The sequence below is a fragment of the Bombus bifarius genome, unplaced genomic scaffold (assembly GCF_011952205.1).
Source record: "Bombus bifarius isolate JDL3187 unplaced genomic scaffold, Bbif_JDL3187 scf7180000008140, whole genome shotgun sequence".
Classification (NCBI taxonomy): Eukaryota; Metazoa; Arthropoda; class Insecta; order Hymenoptera; family Apidae; genus Bombus; species Bombus bifarius.
This window is the reverse complement of record NW_022884468.1, coordinates 1,058,444-1,079,463: the sequence shown is the minus strand read 5'-3', so window position 1 is coordinate 1,079,463 and position 21,020 is coordinate 1,058,444. Positions and strand designations below refer to the sequence as shown.

At 39.4% G+C, this 21,020-nt stretch overlaps 1 protein-coding gene across 7 annotated transcripts in view; it reads right to left on the bottom strand.

Moving 5' to 3' along the window:
* LOC117208598 (nucleolysin TIAR) overlaps positions 1-17,213 on the bottom strand; it is a 584,542-nt gene extending 567,329 nt beyond the window's left edge. For 2 of the 7 annotated variants that reach the window (XM_033449833.1, XM_033449834.1), the window contains exon 1: positions 14,169-17,213. In XM_033449833.1, the coding sequence (XP_033305724.1) occupies positions 14,169-14,420 (252 nt within the window). In that variant the 5' untranslated portion in view covers positions 14,421-17,213. The remainder of the gene's footprint in view (positions 1-14,168) is intronic. The other 5 variants (XM_033449837.1, XM_033449836.1, XM_033449835.1 and 2 more) reach the window with 4 other exon arrangements.
* Positions 17,214-21,020: the final 3,807 nt, after the last annotated feature.

The window sequence follows — 21,020 nt, the reverse complement described above, 5'->3', positions numbered from 1 at the left end:
AGGGGCTCTACAGAGTGAAGGGGTTAGTTACACTGATGCGGTGTACGCGGCTACTATCATGTATCAGCGTAGATAAATCACCGGATGTACTTCGAGGCGCACACGTTGGGGAAGACGTCGCATTAACGTTTTTGCCGCGACGCGACCAACAGTTCCATCGGACGCGGTTCGATCGCGGCCATCAACGTTCGGTGCACGCGGGATTTTCAGACCGGTTCGCCGGATTATGCCGGGGTCCCGTTTTCCAAAACGGAAAACTTGTTCGCGCGAAACAACGTTACGCTAGCCTAGAAATAAACGTTATTCATTCTGTTCTAGATACCGACGTAATTTTTGTTTTACTATGCTCATTGTTTGGCGTCTATTTAATATTCGTCGTTGAGGCAATCGTTTAAATATATTTTGGAATTATATTGGTTCATAATTTTCTGTATTTCTTTATAGAGGCGATAGAGTAAAAAAGTTATATAATGAACAGATCTGACAAATCTAGTTCGTATAACATTTTTCATTTCTTATAATACATACACTTTTTAAGGAGATGAAATTTGTAATTAATTCTTGCAACTATTTCAATTATTCATGTTCCCATTGAAGTTTGCTTATATACGGCGTAAGTGTAATTGCATCATTGAAAAGGGAAAGTTGGGTAAAACTCATCGTATTCTTCACCAAAGGCACTTTTTCATATATCCTAATGACTGCACAGATTAATTTAATGATGCGCTGTTATATGATTTATCTTGTTATGATTTATCTTATTATCCTTGTTATCCTATATTATCAGTTCAATCCTATTAATTGTAGAGACGATAATATGTTTGGAATATATGCAATAAGTGTATACTAAAAATACACTTTATTTAATTATTTTCATTTATAATTTAATTGATTGCTCAATGAACTAATTACGATTACTTAAAAAAAATGTTTCCATAATAAATCTTACTATTTAAAAGGATGCTACGGTAAATAGTAATTCAATTATTTTATTTTGAAGATATAATAATTACCATATCGATTGAACTTTTAATTATTGGTAGATCAACCCTTCCAATACCTTTAGTATTCTTAATAGACGGAAATTCGCGAAGATACGAACAATATTCATGACAGTACACTAAAGATTGTTCCCTTTATGTTAAAATTCCGAAGCATTATTCTGTTTAATACGTGTATTTCAACCATGTCATTATAAAGGTATATAAATGCAAAAGCAAATGCAACGGAAACACAGTTATTTTAAATACACGCTATATTAAACTTTAATAGAATTCCCGATAAATAAACTTCAGCGTATAATTCAACGACCAGGCAACCGTACTTTCATTCAGCTATAAATTGGAAAAAAAGAAAAAACACAGCACACCTTGGCTTTATTTCAATTACTGTTTCATTTCCAGTCGATCATGAGCCTGTTCAACTGTCGCTTGCATACAACATTTTTTCGCCGAAGATAAAAATCTCTTTCAAAGCGATGGAATACGCAGTTATATATTATAACTGTGCAACGAAGAAAACGTATAACACCGATATTAAACGATAAAAAAGGAAAAGAGGTAGCAGCGGTGGGCGACTTAATCCCGGCTCCGTTCTTGAAATTCCAAAATCCCGTGGCGTACGTAAGTGGAACAGGAAACGGTATAGTCCGCGGTAACCGGACCTAATCAGGATACACAGAATCGTTCGTGAAGTTATGCGAGATATAGTCATTTGTGGACCCTTGAATTCGTATTTATGTTTGTAGCCGCCGTTTGGCAGTGGCGGTGGCAGCGGCGGTGGCGAGAGTCTCGTGGAATTGAAATGCAAATAGTGGGATTCGGGATGCAAATTCCGGTTGCACGGGGTAACGCCAGCCAGCCATCCTGAACGAATGAGCGAACGAACGAACGAAACACGGCCCAGGCCAGGCACGGATCAGTTCAGAACGGAACCAAAAGGAATGGAACTGAGTGGACTGCGGATAAAATGAGAGAGCCGGTTGGGCGGAGGGATGAAGAAGGCAGAGGAAGAAGAGGGTGAGCGATGAGTGGGGCTGAGAAAGAAAGACAAAAAATTGATTGCAATTCGGCGCCACTCTCGGCTTGCTCGAGATAAAAGTAATGCGTTTCGTGCATAACGAGTCCCTCCGCCTCTACCCAACCCTCTTATCCTCGCGTGTTGCCCGCGTACTCTCCCTTCTAACCGCCAACCCCGTGCACCCCCTGCTTTATGCCGCCTTATTTCGTACTGCCACTTTGTTTTCAACTTTCCTAGCTGCTTTATGCGCTGCGATGTCGATGAGTAACTTCGATCCTTGCGATGCCTCGTTGGACGACGAGACTGAACGAGCTAACGAATTCATCGATGTACCAGAAGAAAGTAAAGGTTACGTAAGATACGTTAATGTTACGTGACTGTTCTTTACTTTTCTTTTGTACCTGTATTGCGAAATATCGTTGAATATTGAAGGTTATTTTACAAATCTGGCCTTTAATACTTTTATTCGAGACACAAAACAAGCGTTCGGGACTAATATCCGTAAAAAAATGTATACAGCTGTAGAGCGTATAATGAAAGTGTGTATAGTGACCCTCTGTCAGTACGAATCAGGTAATGTTTTATAATCGAGTGTAAGAAGTTGGATTTTGAAATCTCATTTTGTCTTAGACTTTGCTTCGTGTGATTTCTATCAAGAATAAAGGATCACTTTTTCTCCATCAAACTGTATCTTGATTTTTATATCTTATAATATAGAAACCGCGAAAACAAAAGCACTATAGAACTCTAACACTATACAAGACACTACTGAATGAGATACGAAACAATTGAACCTAAACGTAAGAAGTTCCAATGGTCTCGCATTATTCTGAAATTCATTCGAAATCTCAAGGCCAATATGTTTCCCTTTACAAAATGTCTATACTACGATAGTGTCTACTACTACTGAAGATGCGAATTTGGACGATCAAGACAGAAAAAAGGTCGTTTCAGGAGTAACAGATGAAACGCGCGTTTTTTGAATTAGGTAATGACATTATCCAAAACGTTTAGCAATCCTTCGTCCTCTTCTCTCTCTTGTCGCTTGTACCGGATAGGATCGATACTTCGTAATTATATTAAGCAGAATGTCGGTGGCAGTGACTGGCCCGCAGCACGGCTTATTTCGAGGTAGAAGTATCATTGCATGGCGATGGACGACAATCGGACGGTTAACAGGAAGTAATTGGACACTCGTAGTTACCAGCCAGTGAGGCACATCTGTAATTCGCTGAATGAGTAGAGGTCGGTTGTCAGTATTAGTCAGATTCTGTTTTGCATACCTACCAACTTGCATACGTCGTGCTCATCAATTTTCTGTCACGTTTCCACTTATAATGTTGATTCGATTAACAATTACGCAAGTAGCTATTGGAACTTATCCATGTCGTTGCGCCGCTCTTGAATGTGTAACCACATCGAGATTGTTCTATGTTGTTCGTTTTATGACGCTAATTATCAGCGATATTTCTCAGCCGTGTTAAATTTTGATGCGTGCTTACGATACATTATTAATGTTATAACGGGAGTTTTAAAATACGAGCTGTATATACATGAGTTAATTCAACGTTATATACCGTGCCGAATGATTACAATTAGAGCTACGTAATAATACGCGAATGAATATAATTCATAGGACAAGATTATCTAGACCATATACTTTTCCTTTATTCTAAATATTTATACTATTTTGATCATAATAGCATCATCTGTTTCATTCAACTCCCTCGATGCTAGTCCACTTTGGTATTCTATGACCTTTCACATTTCTCTTGAATTGTCGTACTTACGAAAGGTTCGTAGCTGTATTTGCACTTTTTAAGAAGTTAATAGACAATTGTATATTTCGTATAGAATTCTAATTATGTGTCGTAATGAGAACGAAACGAAGAAAATCGTATGCTTTGAACCTGGTCGCTAGCGAGCTTTTAACTAAGCTGAAATATTTGAGATTCTACTGTTAAAAGAAGGGCATACACTGCAAAGACGCGGCAAATTTTCATTTACGCAACTTATTTATACCTCCGCGACAAATTTTCTAAAACTATCCACTGAATGAGCCGTGCAAAGATATTGCTTCGACGGAATTTGCATTGACAGAGTACATCCAACAGAGTTTTTAGTTCTATCGATTTGCCGCTTAACAAGGGCAACCGCGTTGGACCAGTATGTTCTACGATGGTGAGGCTCGATGGACGGAAAGGGCAGAGGGTGTCAGACTGAGCATGCTGGTAGCCCGGCCCAGCGAGTACCATCGATTACGCTGAAATTAACATTTAAAAGCGGAAAATTTGCAAGTGCCAGGAAGGCCGACGCTGTGTTAACCGTGGACTGTACGGAGCCACCGTACATAATGCAACCTGCACACACGCGCGTTCTCGTTACCAGACGCGTTCAACCCGCGAATAAGGGGGAGAAAGAGAGGGATAGAGGGGGAAAAGCGAAGCCAGATAGGTGAAATAGAGAAAGAAGAAAAAGGAGGGGGAGAGGACACGCGAAAAAAGAAAGAACACAACGGAGAACAAGCGGACCGAATGGCGCGGGAATAACGTTAAGGAGAAAGAAAGAGAAAAAAAGCAGAGAGATGAAGAAAGAGAGAAGGCCACCCTCGCTGCTAAATGTAAATGTCCGGCATTTGTTACTTCGCCTGTATGACCCGCTGTTTGTTTGTATCTGCGGTACGAGTGCAGCACGGCGGAGGTGGAGACGAAGCAGGAAGAGGTGGAGGAGGAAATGATGGAGGTGGAGGACGAGCAGACACTAACAACAGCAGCGGCATGTAGCTGTGTTCGGAGTGTCCTTTTTTTGTTCTCGCTTTTGCTATCTACTTTTTTATTTCTGTCCTGCCCCCTACCCCTGCCCAGTGCCGTTCTCCGTAAGCCACCACTTCGGTACGCTCATTTGTAAAATTTTATGATGGTCCCCGCTGCGTTGTATCCATTACGGGGGGGGGCTGGCTACCGGTTTCTTTTTTAGGAATTTCATTTTAATTACTGACCCATCCGAGAATGTGTATGTGCGCGCGCGCGCTCCAAGACTAAACGTCGTATCAGATCGATCTGACGAGACCAGATATCCGTGGACCATCGAAATCCCGCGGAATTGTATCGTGTCCCTTGCAGGCTTCCCTTTCGGCGCGTAATTCTACGTGATCGCCGGTTGTTAACGGATACAACCGGAGACCTGTGGACGATAAACGGTCGCGGAGGACGAGAGTCGGAAGCACCGGGATAGAAGGGATATTAAAAGGGTAAAGGGCTGAAAAATTTGCTCGTCGATCAAAGGGTTTAACGAGCTACACCAAGGAGAGACGATTAGTCACGCAGTCGCGCGTACTACTCGACCCGTTCGAAAGGAGAACGTAGGTACATAGCTCGACTGATTATTTTCTAAACTGCTATCAGTTGGAACCGCTACAGCCGGAACTTCGAAAGTTGAGTAATATGTAGAGTTCGTGGCAGGCGATAATACACTTCTCGGCAATGCCCGAGTATCATATTTCCAGTTAGTAACAACTTTCCACGTTTGCTTCAGAATCCTTCGCGATTTCGCTACGTACGCCTCCGCCGTGTGCACGGCTGGAATTACTAGGGAATATATATATATATATTTTTCCGGCCGGCCTACCCCGCGGCACGCCCAGAATATTTAATGTAATTCAGGTTCTTATATTCCGTTTATTTGAGCCAATAATTAAATTAAATATTCTATCACTGCTTTCGGGAAATTATTCTTGAATATGTATTTATCGTGTCTTACTTGCGTCACGAAGCCCTTTTCATAAATGACTATCATGAAAATTAAAAATAAACAGAAAAATATATCTTATAATTTTATACGTAGGAATTTAAGACTATGTACTTGATTAACTTACTATCATATGACTCCTGCAGAGTAATATGCAGTTACTCGGGATTAAGGCAAACCCACACAGTATCCTTACTTTCTTAAATATATCAGCTATTTTTATCATTATGTTATCGTAGCAGTCAAAAACAATATTGATATTCAGATGAGTTTGTATATGAAAATTATAGCATCATTGTTCACCTGCGTTTCACATATTATTTGAATTGCAAACGGTGTTGTGATTTAGTAGAGACTCTATAATTGTTCGCTAGGATCTGCCCGTTAATTGTTCATGGTTTATCCCCACTACTGGAGGTGTTTCCCCTTGAACCAGTTAAGCGAGTAATGTGACACGGTAGTGGCTTCCCCTGGAAAGATCTGTATCGCCTTCGTATCGGTGAAACAATACTAACGCAACGGCGAAACTTTTTTTTTTCCCAATTTTTTGTTGATAAAAATCTCATTAGCATACTGGTAAGATTTTCCTGGTTAAAATGAAACCAAACACGATATTGTTATAAAACTTGGTTACGTTGATTGAGCTTGTGAGTTTTTCTTCTTCGCTTGCTGTTTTTTTTTCTGCGTTCGCTCCTGTCGGCAATGTAAAAAACTTGGAGAATCTGTCCGCTAAAAGCTTCACAGCTGCACTGAATTTCATCAATTATCCAACGCTAAAGTGAATTAATAAACCGATTATTCTCGAATGGGGTAGTTTTCCGTACGTTTATTGTTCAGCATGCTGCATCGTCTTGATCAATTAACAGAGTCAGTTACAAATGTAAACCGATTTGAAGAATGACACGTGAAAATTTAACTTGCACGTGGCTAGAATTGTAATGAAGTGTTCAGACTAGCCAGGACTTGATCAATGTTCATTCAGTTAAAAGAAGATTAAGATAGGTACGACGGAAGATCGTTAATGGAAAATAATTGGACATTGTCATTTTAACTTTTGTAATATACAATTCAGGAACTATTTATTGAAAACTCATTTACTGAACAGAATTGAATTATACATTCTTTATACTTTCCATCTTCTAATTTAATCTAATTAATTCTAATTAATAAAAACAATAGAATATTACTATCATAAATACTGTTTTTATTTTGCAAAAGTGAACAAATAATTGAGATTGCACTTAACACTATTATCGTGAATGAAATTACTTAAGTTGCGTGATCTAGGTAAGAAGCTGTAGCATCGTTAAGAAAAGAAGCTTGAAACATTAAAGCAGAAATACTAAAAGCGAAATGTGTTATTAAACCCCCGTAATTACGGCGTTGATTACTCATAATTGGAGTGCAATATACGTAGGAAAAAAGAAAGAAGGAACAAAATATGAAATTACGCCATTCTTCATAAACCTTGAAATGTTGGAAATTAACGAAAATATGAAATTATGGAATTCCTGAACAAAGGAGAAATTTGATAGAACTTCGTTGAAAAACGAATTATATGTCACCTTCGATCTAAAAATTGATACATATCGACGAAAGATTCGAAGTAATCGATTAGAGACGAAAAATTTGAAGTAATCGTAAATGAATACCACGTAGATATCCCTTAAAAAAGGTTAGTTATGAATATATTGGTTAATTATATATGACGTATTGAACACAGAAAGTAAAATAAGTTTTATATTGGTATAATAAAAATTCATATCCGAACAAAAGATCGCATTTTTATATACACGTATAAATAGTTAAAGTTTTTTCACTACCTACAATAAGTATGTCACGTGACTGAATGTTCCAAAATGTGATTTCGAATGTCCCATAAACTTCCTGTCCCATGCCTTTGACAGCGTACAGCGTACACAGCATGCAGTCGCACCGAACGCATCAGAACGATCATGAAAAATTGAACGATCACGCCGTAAAACTGAACTTCATAGACGCCAAACAAATCCAGTGCATCGACTACGTATCTTTATCTGACATCTCGGTCGAACTTATTTCGACAATAGGCAGCAGCTTGAGCTAATAATATTCTTCCCTTCGGGGCAAAGGGAGAAGAAGTAGAGAAGAAGGGGGAGAGATGGTCTCGGGAATCAGAACGGCGAGGGTTACTTTCGTGCAGCAGCTTTTTCCTTCGTTCTATCCTACTCCTTCCCGCGATAGCTGTATACGTTTTTCCTTTCTCTTTAGCCTGACAAGAAAAGCATTGTGCTGAAAACTTCCACACACCGCGCCGAGCGGAGCCGCGCGCCGACGACTGGCGTACTTGTATGAGGCCGCCACTCTTTTGATATTTCAACGTAGTAGACGAGTGGCGTGTCGTAATGAAATCATCTCCAGTGCTTTGATCTTCCCCTCGCGCGCCTCGCTCCTTTCCACCATGAGCAACCTCCGCGTCGCTTTCCCTTGAAAACGGCTACGCAACCCCCCGTTCCACTCGCCACCGTCCCAACCATCCTGCCTCCTACCTTTAGCTAACTTTCCTCCACCATAGTCCTTCCTCCCACATCCCTACCACCGCTCTAGTTCTTCCCAACCACCCTCATCATATCCCTGCCCGCCCCCGAGCATCGCTCCCGTAATGAGTTCCTTCTGCGCTTTCTTCGCCACGATACATTTTTACCATGCGAGAAGCAATTTCCTAATTATGGCAAGCGCTAACCGGTTGTCCTTTGTCGCGCGCCGCTCCTTTCTTCCGCCGGTTACCGTAGCCCAGCTCGGCCATAATTACTTTTTCGCGTAGTGTTTTTCGCACGACGACGTTAATAGACGCCTGGAGAGAATGCACGCGGCCACGAAGAAAAGGGACGCGTAACGGCCCGGTGAACCGCAATAATTCCGCCGCTCTAGGATGCTGCTGGTGAACAGTCACGCGGTCGCCACGAAGGAAACGCGCTATGACCGACGAGACGCCGCGACTTTCACTTGTATACCTCTTTATTCGTGAAAAGCTTTTCTTGGTATACTACCACTTTCCCTGGTATGCTACTACTTTTTCTAGTATGAGAAATATTTGACTCTGGATCAACGATTGTAATAAAGTAATTTGAAATAACGCTCACGTTCGAATGTTCTAATTTTTATTTAAGCTGAATGTTTCAATTTTTATCTAACGGTTTTAGTTTTATCTGAAGCATCTAACTTCTGTATAATAGTTGCCTCGAAATACCTTTCAATATCCACGTACGTAATACGAAGTTCCATATTCTCTTTGCATATTCTCTGTTTTATTGCAAGTACAGAAACCTGCGTTGATTAGTTCGATATCAAACGTTCTCTGTAATTTAGCAAACCACGCATTACTTTCATGTTTCTGTTCTGTCTTTTGAAAAGTCAGATGGGACAGAATTTTTGTCATTCGTGTTTGCTTGGTCACTAGAAGATATTAAAAATCTACAACAAATGAAAATAAGTTTAGTAAACACGAAAGTGAAAAACATATGCATGCAAATGGAATTTTATTCTTGTGAAATACAGCCTGATAAAGAAGACAAAGAATATCTCGCTATGTCAAGCCTTGTCATCAATAAAATTTCTCTCTGAATGCATAACTCCTTTGAAGTGATCCAACGCGACGATGTTCATAAAGGGAAGATCCAAAATGATTGTGCTAAACACAATAAAGGAAGCGAGATCTTTTGAGGGCCAATAACACGATGCACGATCCATCGAGAACTACGGTGGACATTGACGATGATCGATACGCGGGGTAAGAACATTGAACAAGACGCCAAGAGACAGAATAGATGAAGGACAGGTTGCTCATTCTTCTTTGTATATGAGAACCACGACCGTGGTAGGTATATAAGATGTATCGAGCAACAAGGACTAACGGCCTTTAATTAATAAAGTTACGCGAACAACTCTCAAAGTCTTCCTGCTCCTTCTACACGACCTTCTACCGCTGTACCAGCTATTTCCCTTGCTTTAGAAATTCTGCTATTCCCTCCCTTCACCGGCTACCTCTCTTCTTTATCGTTTCTTCATTCTTCCGTGAAGACCTACCTACAGACTTCCAACCCTTTATTGGATGAAAGCTACACCTTATCTTAAAGATTTATTCCTATTCTCATTAATTGCGCTCGATAATCGACACGCGTGAAATTGCTGCATGTAGCGATTCACAAAACTTGGAAAGTCCAGAGAACAATCGACAAACTATGCCCTTTTTTACTCGAAACTTCGTGTAACGATTGTAGCCGTCTAACAAAATATATCAGAACGTTGCAACGATTTTTATACAAAGTTTGATGACCCACTTTGCAGTCAGTTGGAAGGTATTGATAGACTGAATAAGAAGGTGGATTTTAAAGTTACAGAAGAAGAAGATGTTGTTACTTGTTATTCGCGTGAAAATACAACTTATTTCTTACATTTACATTTCTCTTATATTTTTACTTTTGGTCTTAGTATTTCCATACTATACATTTAAATGAAATTTACTTTTGACTTATATCTTTGATTAAAATTATATAGTATATAGTGATATAAATCATCCTTTACTATTTGTATTTGGAAAAATAGTAAGACGAACATTATATTGGATTAATATTATAGATTTTTGCTTGATAATATGTTTCGAAAAATTGGCTACATATATCCATGGTGTCTCAATGTTAGAACTTACTTCAAGGGCCATTCATAAGCATATTATGTATGTCCTATTCGATTTCACATTTCTGAAATATTGTAGCGAATATCGTGTTCCCTTATCTGGTATACGATTACATACAATATGTTTCAAACACTTCAATCCTCGTAATAAGAGTTCTGAGTTCAATCTATTTACTTCAAAATTATTCATTCAATTCTTTCTACTCTACGGATGCTATTATAGCAACGTTAACAATGTAAAAATTATCTTGCGTATCATTTCCACCGATAAAGTATGAAAAAAAATAACAAGGGTACTTACAAAAATTTACAAACATTTATAACGTTTTTTTTTCAAACCAAAATCGTTGAACAAAAACTGTAAAAGCGTGCTAAAGTCGGTCTATTATAACAATTTTCAAAGCGCGAAGAGTTGAAAATTGCCTAGTTATCCGGTTACAAAATTGAATGAGGTTTCCCACAATGTTCTTCCTGCATAGCATCATATAATTGACGCGTAGCTCCCTTTCGATCGTTGCCGCAATGAAAAAGGTAAGTAACTGTAGAATCAGAATGTGTTTGAATGTGTTTGGTAATTGATAACTCGTATCGTAAGAATACGTCTTTTCTTCTCATCGACAATCCGGCGCCAACGGGGAGAAGGTCGTATCGTTTCAAGAAGTCCCATGCGGCTTCTGTAGTGGCATTCCAAGAAGCGGCACAAGGAAGAGGAAACGCCACCCGCGGATTGCCAGACTCTAAGAATTAAAGGAAGTTCTCGCTGGCTGGCAACGAGTTCGTGTCGCGCTCTCTGCGTATCTCGACGATGCTTGCCCAAGAGTAACTCAGCTGGCGAGTTATGGCTCGCTAAAGAAAATTGACTTGAACCACGGCCAGGATAATAAAAGCGCGTTGCTGCGAGGAAATGCGGGCGAGAAGAATGAAAGAAGCAATAGGACTCTTGCATCGCTCTCGCAGCGATACCGTGCACAAGAATCGAGATCGAAACAGAGAAATGTCGATATCGATAGGTACCAATTAAAAGTTATTACATCCTTTAGGTTATTGTGAAGCGTCACTGAGATTATGATAACGATTAAACGGTCAATCGATATTAAGATTTAATATATGACGGATTATGCGATAGTATCGTGCTATATACTATAGCTAGTTATTACTATATGTTCGTTGCACATATTAACCTCCGCTGCGATCATTGTATTTTTATATTTCGATCTTACTTATGTTTCAATAAACGGAGGAGGCTTTTATTTTTTAAATCAAAAAGTTAATATCAAAAAGTTAGTATTATTAAATGGCGATAATATTACAACCTAACTTGCATAGAAATCATACATACTACTAATAATTCTTTCGTATTTGCTTCACACTCGACACATCTTTTAATGTTAAGAAAACAAGATAATATAACAGAATGAGTTAAATTGTACGATGATAATGTGCTCAGAAAAATTTAACTTTTTGTGGTTCTTCCCTATTCCTTTTATTTTTAGAACACGAAACATATCCTTTTGTATTAAATCTTAATACAAAAAGAAGGAAGAAGCGTATCAATGTATTATTGATTCAAAAAGTATGAAACTTCTAAATAGCTTTTGGAAACAAGTTATTAATTGTAAATATCAAGTTTACATAAAATATCAATTCAAATTCGAAAACAGCGGTAATATCACAGATATTTTAATTAAGGACGTTAAATCTGCAGTAAACAATCTATGATTTTAAATAGAAATATGATGTGCGTGAATATTTGACTTGCTTTTCGCATTTGATAGGCTACAGTTATCGAAAAATACATGGCTACACGAATAAAATAAAAGATAAAAAGTATTACTTCAAAGATGGAACGAAAGTATGATGACTTTTCTCTATGAATATTTTAAAGAAGTGAAATTTACTGTGCTTTGGAAAAATCCATCGTTGCACTGCTTCTATCTGTGATTATAACAAACTTTAGGTTGTTCCGAGTAAACAATTATCGATCGTGGGGACGATTATTCATGAAATACTATCGTTTGCGTTAGCTGTGAATATTCCAATGAATTTCCATATTATTAGCATATAGTTTCCTTTTATCAACAATTTTATAAGTTTACGAGATATAAGTGTTCTACTTTAATTCTTGACAGTTTATGATACTTTAGTAATTTCACGAATAAATAACAAAGTAACTTTATAAATATTAAGCCATCGTGTGAGAAGTTAAAATATTTTCTTTGATTAACGATAAGTAATAACAATTAAATACAAGGAATGGAATAAAATATTATACAGAAGAGAAAATGAGAGAAATTAATTTTCGTAAATAAGATCATGAAAGTTATCTGCACGTAATAATAATTATGATCACAATAATTTTGCAAAACTCCCAGACCACGATACTGTGCAAGACCATAATTTGCACATTAACACGTGTTATTGGTAATAGATTTATGCAACAACAGGATAATAAGCCGGTTTTCAATAAATAAACACGCGCAGACAAGGTCAGCTAATGAAACAGTATACACGCAGAATAGATTACATGAACAGTGAATTGTTATTTTATTTATAGTTGGTCAGTTCCGATTTTACATTTAACTGAATAGCTCGAATTGAATCACCGATATGTAAACCAGCGAACTGGAATTCTGGTAACTCGATGATAAACGGCTCTGTCCTGACTATTGAGACACGCACATTATTTTTTAACTGTCACGATCAGCAATGATGGATTGGAGGATTGTTGCGTGCGATATTCCTCCGAGCTCCGAAACGAAAATCCATCGAACGTTTCGCTTGAACGTGAAGAGCGTTTTTTGCATATCGCCGTAATTAAAACTGTCGCTAATGGTAAATAACTTTGATAAATGTAAAATCGAAACAGTTCATAAACCGTAATTAACTTTTGGCGTAACTTAATGATCATGCCATTGAGAAGGCTAGAATAACAGTAAAAACTCCTTTGTTCTCATAATATAATACAAAATATCTTTTTTGAGAAAGTATTTAAAATGATTGAATTGTATTGCTGTAAATTTTTGTTATTTCCCTAAAGTGTTGTTTTACAGAGGTCGGTGTTTTAGCTTTAAGCTTTCGTATACGTTTATAGTTTCTATCAAAGTAGTTAGATTCTATCATATAGTATCGGCTATAAGCATTAGGATACTCGTGCTGATATTTAACATAAATTGAATTCTCGTTATCTTATCATAAATCTGTTACATCAATTGCATCATACATACTTCATAATCTTAAAGTATTCAAATTGAAGTAAGATTTATCAGAGTTGATTAATAAATATAAGGAATAGTATATTCTAATTCTTATGTCCGACAGTATACAAAAATTTGCATATTGTTAATATTTTTTGTATTGAATGCAATTGTCAGTTGAAGTTTTTATCTCTGTTCTGCTATATTGTTAGCCACGCATTCTTCATCAGGTACTAAACATAATATCGGATGTTATTCTATAATATCAATAACAGCAGAAAATCGAAGCTGTCAATTCAATGTAAAAGTATCAGAAGATTAACCAGAGATTATTTGTGAGATCTAAGGAAGTAAGAAAATATTTTCAGCGTGTACCGCTTCACTGTTGCTCAAATAATAAATGACCTACAAATCCGACCAGTGTTCGCGGTATGGTACCTTCAAGATAAGCCGAAAACTTCCACTTCATTGGGACGAATAGGAATCGTGCATCCAATAGAAGAGCATGAAAAAGTGATGTAACATTGTTTTTACCTTATTCGGCGTGGTTGCTTGTTGTTGCGGCGAACAGCTGGTGCTGTGTATGGTCGGCTGGTTGGTCGTAGCCGGTACAATGCCTTGATGATTCAGGTGGCTCAGCTGATTGAGCTGCGTGAGTTGTTGCGGCTGCTGCACCGGATTCTGGGTAGTGGCTTGTAGCTGTTGATGATGCGTCTGATGCGCAGGGTGGGTCGTCTGATGATGCGTCGCGGGGAAGGTGGGCACCGTGAACGGGACGAACAGCATCGGGCTGCCGAGGATGTGCGCACCACCTCCACCCAATGCCCCCGTCTCCTCCCTACACCTTTTTTGTGCGTTTTTGGTTTTGGATAACTCTTTTACTCCATCAACCGTGTTTGTTACTTCGACGTGCTACTACGTTATACTTTTATTATATTGTACTTTTTTTTTATTTTGTCAAACACTGCCGACGACGACGACGAGCAGAGTAGAAGCGGATGTAGCGGTAGTAGTACAGGTAGAAGTAGTAATGGTAGTGGTTACTATTTGTAGTAGTTGTAGTAATAGTAGTACTAGGAGTAGTAGTAGTGGTAGTAGTAGTAGAGTACTATACGTGTCGAAGTGAAGCTACAATGTATGTTTAGTAATTTATTATTACCTGCACTCCTGCCCCAGCCCCTGGTGCTGGGGGTGGGCGTAGGGGGCGGCTCGGACGGAGGTGGTGGACGCCACCCTCGCTACCCTCAGCGATAGGCCGCCCCGCTGACTGGTAAGCTGGACCGAAGCTGGCTGGTGATTGCTATGCACGCAGCAACAGGCACGGCAACCAATCGGTTGTTGTTGACTCGGAATAGCCTGGAAGTGATGAGTTATGGGGCCCCTGGGCCCCGTGGAGGAGGGAGAACACGGGTACACCCCAACCAAGCAGCCCACCACTGCAGCCCCGGGGCCCGGTGCACTCGGTGCCAAGGCGCCTGTAGACGAGGCCACCCCAACCTCGCTGGCCCTTCTGCAACCACTGCACCACTGCACCCACCCTCCTTGCTGAGGGGTCTGATACGATCTACTAACGCCGATCGTTGACCCGGACTGGACCACTTCCACCTGGGTCTCTTTAAGTTCACGATCTCCTGCGGGTGGGATCTTGCTACTTTGCAGCTTCCTCGGGGTAACCAACTTCCACCGGTTTTTTAATTATCGTTAATCTTCGAGACACTCGGGAGCTTGCTTCGTTGCTGGATTACTCGTTAATAAAATTCTCAGCCGCTTCACTTCGACTTTGCCTATTTTTCACTACCTCACTTTTTTCGTATTACCTATTTGATCGACAAGATTTTCGCGGATAAAACGATTAAAGTCACCTAATGTTTTGGCTAGATGCGATTATTTGTCAAATTATCCGTTATCGTTGTATAAATGTGTTCACACCGTCGAACTTCGTTGACACGTTGCTTACACAAAGCTAGAAATCGGTAAACGGATATATAATTACGAATCACTATAATCAGTCTTTATGTGTTCGAGCGCACTCTTCGAACGTCTTAAAATGTTACACAAGAAACAAACGCTTTACCGAAAACTTCTTTGATACGTATCGAGAACTCTCGGCGTGGTCGATGCACACTCATAACCACGTGGTCGACTTGAGTAGCCTCGCACGTCGATCTTTCGGATTGCCGGCACAAATACAAATGGAGAACGAACGTTTCCTCCGCGACAGATTTGGTCTCGGTAGAAGTTAACGGTGTTGTATTGCCAACAGAAACTTCCTACAGTTGAGTAAAGTGGTGGAATGAGTCGCGGTATAAGCCGGTATCAAATATTAAAGACGCCGGGTTTGCCGGTTCAACAAGTATACAATTGATTGCTCTCTTGTTTCCCCCTCGAGATAACTGTATTTGTTGAAAAGCTGTGTTTGCGCTCAGCTACTAGTAACGTTTCCTCATAAAGTCGGCGCACTATTAACCAACTTTTGTAAAAGTAAAAAGCCCAGCTGCTCGTTCAGCACTTCCACTGTAGATGAGTACGATGCTTCCGGCCCAGCGAATTCAAACTAGGAACACTGTTTCTTTTTTTTTTTTTACATTCACCAGATATTACGCTCACGTACGGAACTATATAGAAAACGGAATCACGGAACGTTGTTTACACGACGTTCTTTTTGAAACGCGTTTCTCGATGAAGAACACTATAACCGCGGTGGTACACCTTAAGGAAAAGTGTCATCAACAATTAGAATGGCATATCTACAATTCCTGTAGCCTTGGCTCTGTGGACCTTCGTCCGTTACACTATTTATCTCGATCTTTCACGAATGTATCAATTGCGGAAGACGCTCCGCGTCATTATCGCGTTCAGCGTCGTAGGAAGATGCAACAGAGATCGCGATCTCACTACCGAGACACCGAATCGTTATCTATCGAGATGTTCTTCCTTTTCTTCGTGTGAAACTTAATCAGGCAGCGCGTCCTCGCGATTCTGTAAACGAGGATGAAGACACGGCGGGTGGAAAAAGAGGGAACCTAACCCGTAATGTTGGAAGGTCGCTCGCCGACTGACTAGCACTTCCGCTCAGGCTGTTGTGCGATTCAGAGTGGGGGATGCTTCGTTGGGTTGTTGTGTGTAGGGGCTGGTGGCGGTGGGTAGACTCGTTGGTTGGTTGGTCGGGGTGGTTGTGTGTGCTCGGCTCGTGCTGTGCGCGGGAAACCAGGGGGTTTCGAGCCTCTACAAGCGGCACGGCCCGGCAAAATAGCGACCAGTTTCACGTGGCTCGTACTACCTTGAGTTTAACTACTTTTCTCTGGAGCTTTACCGCATCGGTTGCGGAGAATCTTTCTTCTTGGCGTCGATATCTCTCGGCCGAAACGGAATTCCTCTGTTTTATCTTCTGTTTGCAGTGCATGTAGTTTGCTGGGTGTTCGTTCGTCGTATTTTTCTTATATTGTACCAACCGACGTAATTTTATAGATACTACACGAGTATACCTTATTTATATCGTTTTTGCGTTATTTCTACTCCGTGAACTTCCTCGTGGCAGTTTAGCCGACAGATGGATCTAACCAAGCGTGGAACGAGTGACAAGATAGTACGTCGGAAGGGCTTAGGCCGCAGTCAACGTGGACAGAATCTCGGTAGCGTCGAATGATTATTTGGAAGAATTATACCGTCGATCAGATTATTGTGCTATTGTCGTTGGTATCTTTTCACTTTCTTTATTTGAACCACGCGAATCAAGAATAATTCTTTATATTTAGCTAAATTTTCGCGTTGCCTCCGATCACACGGAATTCACTAGCCAGCATTCGGTTGCACAAGTAGATCGTGCGATCTCTCCAATTTTCGTAATTACCTAGAATTCTAGTTTTTGTCAACTGTGGCACAAGGATATTGAAAGGAACTCGCAGCAGCCGTCAATTTTTAGATTTCGTCTGCAAGATTAATAACACGTTTGTTACAACGAATCCAAATACTTTACCATGCGTAAGGAAATCGAAGGATTCGTCAAATCTGTCTTTGTCAGATTCACGAGAAGCTTCGAGAAACCGATTTCCAGCGAGCGAAACATCCATCCGACGGGCAGCAACAGAATCTCGCGAATCATTCGTGATCGCACGTGCTCGACCGGTTCTTCACTGTCAAACACCCGGGTAAACACTGAAATATGCACTCGGAAACACAATTCACAATAGTGGTTGCCCAGTGAAACACAAACAGCTGAATCGACACTCGCGCCGTTGGAACGGTCTTCCCTCGTTGAAAAGATCCTGCTGGATCAAGATCACGCCGAAGAACGACGTAAAAACGAATTGGTCCGTGAAACGTACTTCTTTGTACGCGTGCGTCGTCGTGTGGCTTGTTGTGTTTACGAACCGCGGCTGTATTGGTGGTTGTGGTCGGCGCGAGGACGTAGACGAGAGAGCGCGTCTTTGACACGAGGGATCGAGGCGTACGGGCGAGAGCGTAGGGGGGAAAAATGGACTAACACAGAACGTGGAGGCGAGAGGAGGATGCTGCCTAGTGGCCTAGTGCGTAGCGAGCTATGGATTTGGTGGAGCGCTGTGACCTGCACGTAGGTAGGTAGCGTGGAGACAAGAACCGTGTATCGCAATGTATCGCGGTGGTGGCGACGACGGCGGCGGCAGCGGCGGCGGTGGTAACTGGAGGGGTGGTCCGTCGGGCTGGTGGGGCGTGTGGGTGGTAGGTGGAGGGAGCCTGGTTCGTTCCTTCGTTCCCTCGAGGTGGTGGAAGAGAGGGTAGATCGGACGTTTGGGAGACCGAGGGCGCGCAAAGCGCCCTAGCTCGGGCCTTGGAAACGGCTGTTCGTGTTACTGCTCTTGGTATTGTTTCACCTGCATCGCTTTTTAATTATCAATTTTATCGTCCTTCGCAACCCCCTATTTTTTTATCTTGCGTTCTCTCTGATTTTCACCTACCGAAATTCCTAGAGATTATCTGTTGTTGGTTAATAACTCAATAAGTTTCGATAAGTTTGTGTCAACGATTTGTGAAAACCAGAGGAATATTTCATATGTATTTGATGATGGTTTTGTTCTTTTTCTTGTGAATTAAGTTCTCAGTGGAAAATATATGAAAAATAAGTACGTATATACTTATGGTTATTAAACGTTTACAACTTTGTACGATTAGTGATTCCGTTTTAATACAAGTCGACGAATATACTTTCGTTAGCTTTCTTTCGAAACTTTATTGTGAATGAGAGATTTGTATTGAGTTAGAGATGTATCGAATAAACGTAGATGTTGAAAATGAACGCATGTATTTAAGTTAAAATGAATTGACATATTTTGTGTTCGAATCGAATATTCTCTTGTCATCTCATTCGCAATAAATGCTGCTCCTATTTCTTTATTCGCAGCGAAGTTACATAACTTCCAGTTACATTCAGATTTCTAGCAACGCTTCCATCACGTCAAGTCTATCGATATATTTACGTAATACATCATAACTCATCCATGTTTTATAAAGTGTCGCCTACGTATGCAACAATGGGATTTATATACAATGTGATTTGCAGTAAAATATGCATAGTATGTGTTCAACGCTAACAAAGAAGAATGAATGTCACGTTATGTTCAATATTCTTTATTATCGGTTTGCAACAGTGTTTTGAGATATTTGCAAACTTCATCCGCATTTCGATATTTGTTTATAAAATAAATTTCGCAGCACTTCGTTGCGACTATTCTTTTCATTTTTAATTATATAGGAGCGAAAATCTACTCTGTTGACGAGTATTAAAAAACTGGACAAATGTTTATGTTAAAACATCAATAACGAGTGATGAGCGATTTGGGAAATGTACAAGTAGGATATGATGAATGGTGTTACGTGAAAATTTAATTGCGCGTGGTAAAATAGTACACGCGTGTGTAGATATTGTGCGTGTGAGATCTTCAAAAATACAGTATCATTGAAAAACAAGAGACTTCTATGTAAATTATTGGAAAAACGATTCGAAGAGAAAGTATTTTGAAAGAATTGAGATTATTTTGAGAATAAGAGTTGCCCGTATTATTGTTTTATTTCTATCTCATTATTTAGGTATATATAAGTACTGGAATACCTTTTAATATTTACTCGTAGTTCAAATTAAATGTTTCTCACTGTTCTCATTTTTTAGTTATTTTATTTAAAACCTTTTATTTCATTCGTACCATGCACGCTTTATAACGTAAAATATTTTAAATAAAGTAAAATTTGTCCGTGTTTATCAATAAATGTAATAGGTGTGCGCCTATTTATGTCCGGTGCGGCAGAATTTTAGAATAAATCCCAAAGTTTTTAAGGCAAAATTTTTTCTAACAAATGTTATACTGTACAAGTTAGTGAAAAAATTAATTGTCTCCATCACGTTCTAATTCTAAAGTTTATAGAAATTTAAAATTCTGAACCTTTCACGTAAAATGTAAAAAAAGAAGAAGGATCTTTTACTCTTCGGCGAGACGGGGCAAATTAATTTGTTCTTTCCCGTCTTCGTTAGTTGACTACGAGGCGGGAATAACCAAAGACCTGCGGTTAGCGACGCATCGATCGGCACCCGTCATTTTTGTCCACTTTGTCACGTGTGTTAATTAAAAATTGCTCGCGGTCATTGTCGTGGAAGAAATCACGCACGTCCCTGTAATTAAATCCTCGATGAATTCTCGTCAATCGACCGTCAAGCAATCATCGACGCCCAACCATTCACTGGCACGCATACACACCCTGTGATTTGAACATTTCGTATTTTCAATCGCATCGCTAGAGCAGTTCGAATTTATTAATTATGCCTCACATCGGTCATTGTTAAATTGGTGCTTTCAGAACCACGGCAATTAACTTGTATTAACAATGATATGCGTTAGGCGAAATAGAATTTTGTCCCGATTTTATTTGTTCCTCTGTTTAATAGAGGTACCACTCAGTCAGGACATATATATTATCGTTAAAATAGTGGAATATAGTTCTGCGACATCGTACACTTGCGATTATTTCTAATTAGTCCTGAATGAATTTTATGATTTTATCTTTTGAATTTATGAATTTTAATTAAGATTGATTTCCAGTACTTTTTGTATTCAAAGTATTTTTTTATTTTATAACAATCAAATTTCATACCAAACGTGTTAGTAATTTCAAATATGTATGTTTGTTATATTATATTTATTATGTTTAATGATACTTACGTTTTATCTCTGAGATTTTACTATTAATATAACTTTGAGAAAAATTAATTTCCTTGAATTATTGTTAATAGATTTGAGAACATTAAAGTTACCTTGCTCGAATGAAACTCAAATTCTTATATTTGTATAAATAAAAATTCTTGTACATGTATGATAAGTTCATTTAAACAGTAAATATTTTAACTAATACGATTAAATT